Here is a 4698-nt window from a genome sequence, read left to right on the forward strand (position 1 = left end):
ATGGGAAGGGAGTTGGAATAGGGGAGGTACTGGGATGGTTTGGTGGGAGCTGGAGGAACAAGGGGGGACACTGGGATAGGATGGAACAGGAGCTGAGGGAGAGGATTGGGACTGGATGGACACCAGGATGGACTGGAAGGGGCTGGGGTAGAGGGTTGGGATTGTGGGACAAAGAGTTTGTTGGTGAGAGAAGCAGGGAATGTTGCCTGTTGGCATGGGAATAAGGGCACATGGAGCTGCTGGATGCTGTGGTGGATGGTGTCCGCTCACCCTGGTGCTGCCAGGAGGAATCCCTAGTTCCCCACCCTCTCTCCTCCCCAGCCGTGTTACCTTCGGGATTGGGAGATGCAGGTGCACTTCAAAATCCATGGGCAAGGCAAGAAGAACCTGAATGGAGATGGGTTTGCCATCTGGTACACCAAGGATCGCATGCAGCCAGGTAACACACCTGTGCCAGGGCCCTGCTCCAGGGAAAGTGTCATGGGACACCTTGGACACATTGGAAAGAGCTTGGAGCAACCTTGGAGGAGTGTCTGGGGCTGAGGGAATGGGACTGGATTATCCTTAAGGTCTCTTCCAAGCCAAACTATTCCCTAGTAACTGCTAACAAACCCTTTGTGACACCTGCCTGACCTTCCCACCCTGATCCCAAGCCTCTCTCCTTCCTCCTAGGACCTGTGTTTGGAAGCAAGGATAACTTCCTGGGCCTGGGAGTGTTTGTGGACACTTATCCAAATGAGGAGAAACAGCAGGAGGTGAGCTGGGAGGGACCAACACACTCACAGCTCCTCAGTGTGATCCAGGAGCTCCATCCAGGGATGGAGCAGCCACAGCTTCTCTGGGCAACCTGTTGCTGGAAACTTCATCCTTCCAAATCCAAACCTTATTCCAATTTCCCTTAAAACCAGGGGATATTTGACCCCCCAATCTTGGTGCCAACCCTCCTGCCTCTCTCCGTCCTGGGAGAGAGCCCCAGGTGCTGCTGGATGTGTCCTGACCTTGGAGTGACAAACCTGGAGCGACTCCCAGTTTGTATTCCAAACCCTCTGGCTCCATCCAGCACAGGGATGGATTTGTGCTAGTAAAAGCCTTGCCGAGCTGATGGATCAGCAGGATGTGGGATGGATCTCCAGGGTGGCAGCTCTGCCTTTCCAGGGTAAAGGGATGCAGAGCAGGTTTTAATTAGAGGAGGTAATTAGTGGGTTGTGGGGAATGGAGCAGGATCCGGAGGTGGTGGAGCACTGAGGAAAGCCATTCCTGGGACAAGGTGTGGGTTCACAGCTGCTCATTCCCACCTCTCAAAGGATGAGAAGAAGGATGTTATTCCCAAGGGAAGAGGGGGCAGCTTGGCTGTGGGTCCCTGTGGTGGCTCAGGGAGGAGTGATGCTGTCCATGGCTTTACCCACTGGTGCTGTGTATCCCTGGATTTGGCACCTAACCCCTGTCTGCTCCCATCCCTGCTGAGCTGGGAAGGCATGGAGTGCTCCAAGAGGAGATTCCCGGGGCGTAGGGCAATACTGGACTCTGCTCTGTGACTCTGTTGCCTCTGTGCTCTCTCTGCTTTGTGCTAACCCTGGAGAGCAGGCTCAGAAGAGGAGGTACAGCCCAGGAAACCAGGTACTGGCTCCTGTTGGGTTCTCCTGGGCTCAGGGCCAAGGAATTCACTTCTCCAAGCTCCAGAAATCCCTGTGGGAGCCAGGAGAGACTGCATGCATGGAAATGTGCTCCCACCCTGAGCCCTGGGGCTGAGCCTGAGGGATGGAGTTGGGGTCGTGTTGGTGTCTCATGGAGCAGATCCTTGGGGGTGAAGGAGTTTGAGGTCCACAGAGATGGAGCAGGATCGTGCCAGTGTCTTGCTGGGGCAGATTCTTGGGGATGAAGGAGTTTGGGGTCCTTGGGGATGGAGAAGGGTCATATTGAGGAGATTCTTGGGAGTGAAGGAGTCTGGGCTCAGGGATGGAAGGGGATTGTGTTGAGCAGATTTTTGGGGCGTGAAGGTGTTTGGGGTCTGTGGGGATGGAGCAGAATCATGTTGGTATCTTGTTGAGGCAGATTCTTGAGGGTGAAGGAGTTTGAGGTCCATGAAGCCATCGTGGCTCCTGATTTTGGAGATAAACCAAGCTTCAGAGACGTGTGGTAGACCAACACCTCACTCCTCCTTCCCCCTGGTAGCGTGTGTTCCCCTACATCTCGGCCATGGTGAACAATGGTTCCCTCACCTACGACCACGACCGAGACGGGCGTCCCACCGAGCTGGGAGGCTGCACGGCCATGGTGCGCAACCTCAACCACGACACCTTCCTGGTCATCCGCTACGTCAAGAGGAGGCTGACGGTGAGTGGGGCTCAGGGAGCTCCTCCACAGGAGCAGCATTGAGGTTGGAAAAGACCTCTGAAGTCATCGAGTCCAACTTGTCTGTTAAACCTCTCCCGCACAGAGTCAACGTCATTTCGGTTGGAGAAGATTTCCGAGGTCATTGAGTCCAATCTGTGACCCATGAACATCTTGTCAACTAGAACAGAGCACTAAGTGCCATGTCTGGTCTTTCCTTAAACATCTCCAGGGATGGTGGCTCCACCACCACCCTGGGCAGCACATTCCAATGCCTGACAACCCTTCCCATGGAAAAATTCCTCCTGATGTCCAAACTTCCACCTCCCCTGGCACAGCCTGAGGCTGTTTCCCTGGGAGCTGAGCCTGGCTGCACCTCCTGGCAGGGAGTTGTAGAGAGTAGAAGGTTCTCCAGGTTGAGCCCCCACAGCTCCCTCAGCCTTTCCTCACAGGACTTCTACTCCAGCCCCTTCCCCAGCTCCATTCCCTTCTCCATCTTGCAGTGAGGTGCCCAGAACTGGACACAGCTCTCAGAGTGTGACCTCCCCAGTGCCCAGGACAGGAGGAGGATCCCTACCCTGGCCCTGCTGACCACACTGTTGCTGGTTTTCTGTGGCAGGTGCTGATTGACATCGATGGGAAGCACGAGTGGAGAGACTGCATTGACGTGCCGGGCGTGCGCCTGCCCCGAGGGTACTACTTTGGGACCTCCTCTGTCACTGGAGACCTCTCAGGTATTGCCCCAGGGTGGGGTGGGTGACTGTGGGTGTGTGCAGGTGCAGCTCAGCACCTGCAGGGACTTCCAGCAGCACGTGAGGACCTTGCCATGCTTTAAGAGCCCTTGAGCTCTGAGCAGGAGCTTTGGTTTGGATCTTCCAAGCCTGGTTTGGGTCCTGAGGGTTTGTCTAGACAGCATTTCCCCTTGAGCTTCCTTTTGTATCCCTACCCTCAGCCTGGGAGGAGTAAAACCAGGATGAGCATGGAATAAAACCTCCTATCCTGTCCCTCCCCAGCCCTGGTGCTGGGTGAGCCCCAGGGCAGGAGCTGCCCATGCCCTGGGTGTCACAGGTGTCACAACAGCCTCCTGCTCCCTGACCCTGTCCTGGGAATTTCTCAGCCTGAGAGCAATCTCCTGCCCATCACAGAGGGAGGGAGCAGCAAGACACACCTGGGAATGGTTTCACAGAGCACTACAGCCTTTGCTTTCCCACCATCATACTCCTCAGGGTGCTCCAAGGCTGTGCAGTCCCTCCCAGTCCTTCTTCCAGAGGTTTTGAGTCCAGTTTGAGTTCTGCTGCACAAAAGCTCATTGATGGCTGAGGTCTGGGCCCATTGTTGGCTCCAACAAAAGTTCCTTTTCTCTCCCAGATCCTGCCTGGTGCCTGGGGAGGAAGCAGGCCCACGTGAGGCCGGTGCTAACACATTCCTTCGGGTTCCCAGGCAGTTTGCAGTCAGATGATCTCCCAGGCTGGGCTGGTTTTTCAGTCTGTAAGGAGCTTTGAAGGTTCCTGCTGGCAGCAGGCCCAGCACGAGGTCTCCCTTGGGTAGGATGACATCCCACAGTGCTGCCCGTGGTGCTCCAAGCCCTGTCACCCTGATGGGTAACACCTTGGGACACGTTTTGCTCTGCTTGCAGACAACCACGACATCATTTCTCTTAAGCTGTACCAGCTAACAGTGGAACGGACACCGGAGGAGGAGAAGAGGGACAGGGAGGTGTACCTGCCTGTTGTGGACAACCTGAAGCTGCCAGGAAGTGAGTGGGAGCTTCCAGCTTTATGCTGGGGCAGGTGGGACCAGCAGGGATTTGGGGAGACTTGGATCTGTGGAGGATGAACGAAGGAACCTGATTTTGGGGACACGTCCATCACGCTGGGATGGGTGGGAGTTGGGATGTGTGAAGGAGAGGGATCATCTCCCCATCCCAAATCCCGCCCTATGACCCTTGTGTGGGGCCTTGGGGCTGCAGTGCTGGTCTTGAGTTGAGCCCAAGAGCTCTGGGGAGCTGAATGCTGTGGGGTGAGCCCTGCTGGGGGTTTGGGGTGGTTTTGGGGTGCTGAGCTCTCTGGGCACTCACAGGCTGTTTCCCTCCCTCCTCTCCCATGCAGTGGAAGCACCACTGGAGCCCATGAGTGGCCTTGCTCTCTTCTTGATCGTCTTCTTCTCCCTCGTCGCCATCGTCTTCGCCATCGTCATCGGAATCATCATCTACAACAAGTGGCAGGAGCAGAGCCGGAAACATTTCTATTGACTTGGGGAAACCCCAGGATGGTCCTTTGCTGGGCATTGCCAGCCACATCCCAACTCCCACCCATCCCAGCCTGGCCAGAGCGTGGTGGACTGACTGACCCTCGGGGCAGGGACCCT

At 56.1% G+C, this 4698-nt stretch overlaps 1 protein-coding gene across 1 annotated transcript; it reads left to right on the forward strand.

Moving 5' to 3' along the window:
• Positions 1–321: 321 nt before the first annotated feature.
• Positions 322–4582, forward strand: LMAN2L (lectin, mannose-binding 2-like; the record flags this gene model as incomplete). The annotated part of the gene is made up of 6 exons (XM_009080690.1): positions 322–439; positions 673–755; positions 2173–2334; positions 2951–3065; positions 3968–4087; positions 4440–4582. Coding segments are annotated over 6 exons (741 nt in total), but the record flags the coding sequence as incomplete, so codon positions are not given.
• Positions 4583–4698: the final 116 nt, after the last annotated feature.

The sequence above is a fragment of the Acanthisitta chloris genome, unplaced genomic scaffold (genome assembly GCF_000695815.1).
Source record: "Acanthisitta chloris isolate BGI_N310 unplaced genomic scaffold, ASM69581v1 scaffold13098, whole genome shotgun sequence".
NCBI classification, from domain to species: Eukaryota; Metazoa; Chordata; class Aves; order Passeriformes; family Acanthisittidae; genus Acanthisitta; species Acanthisitta chloris.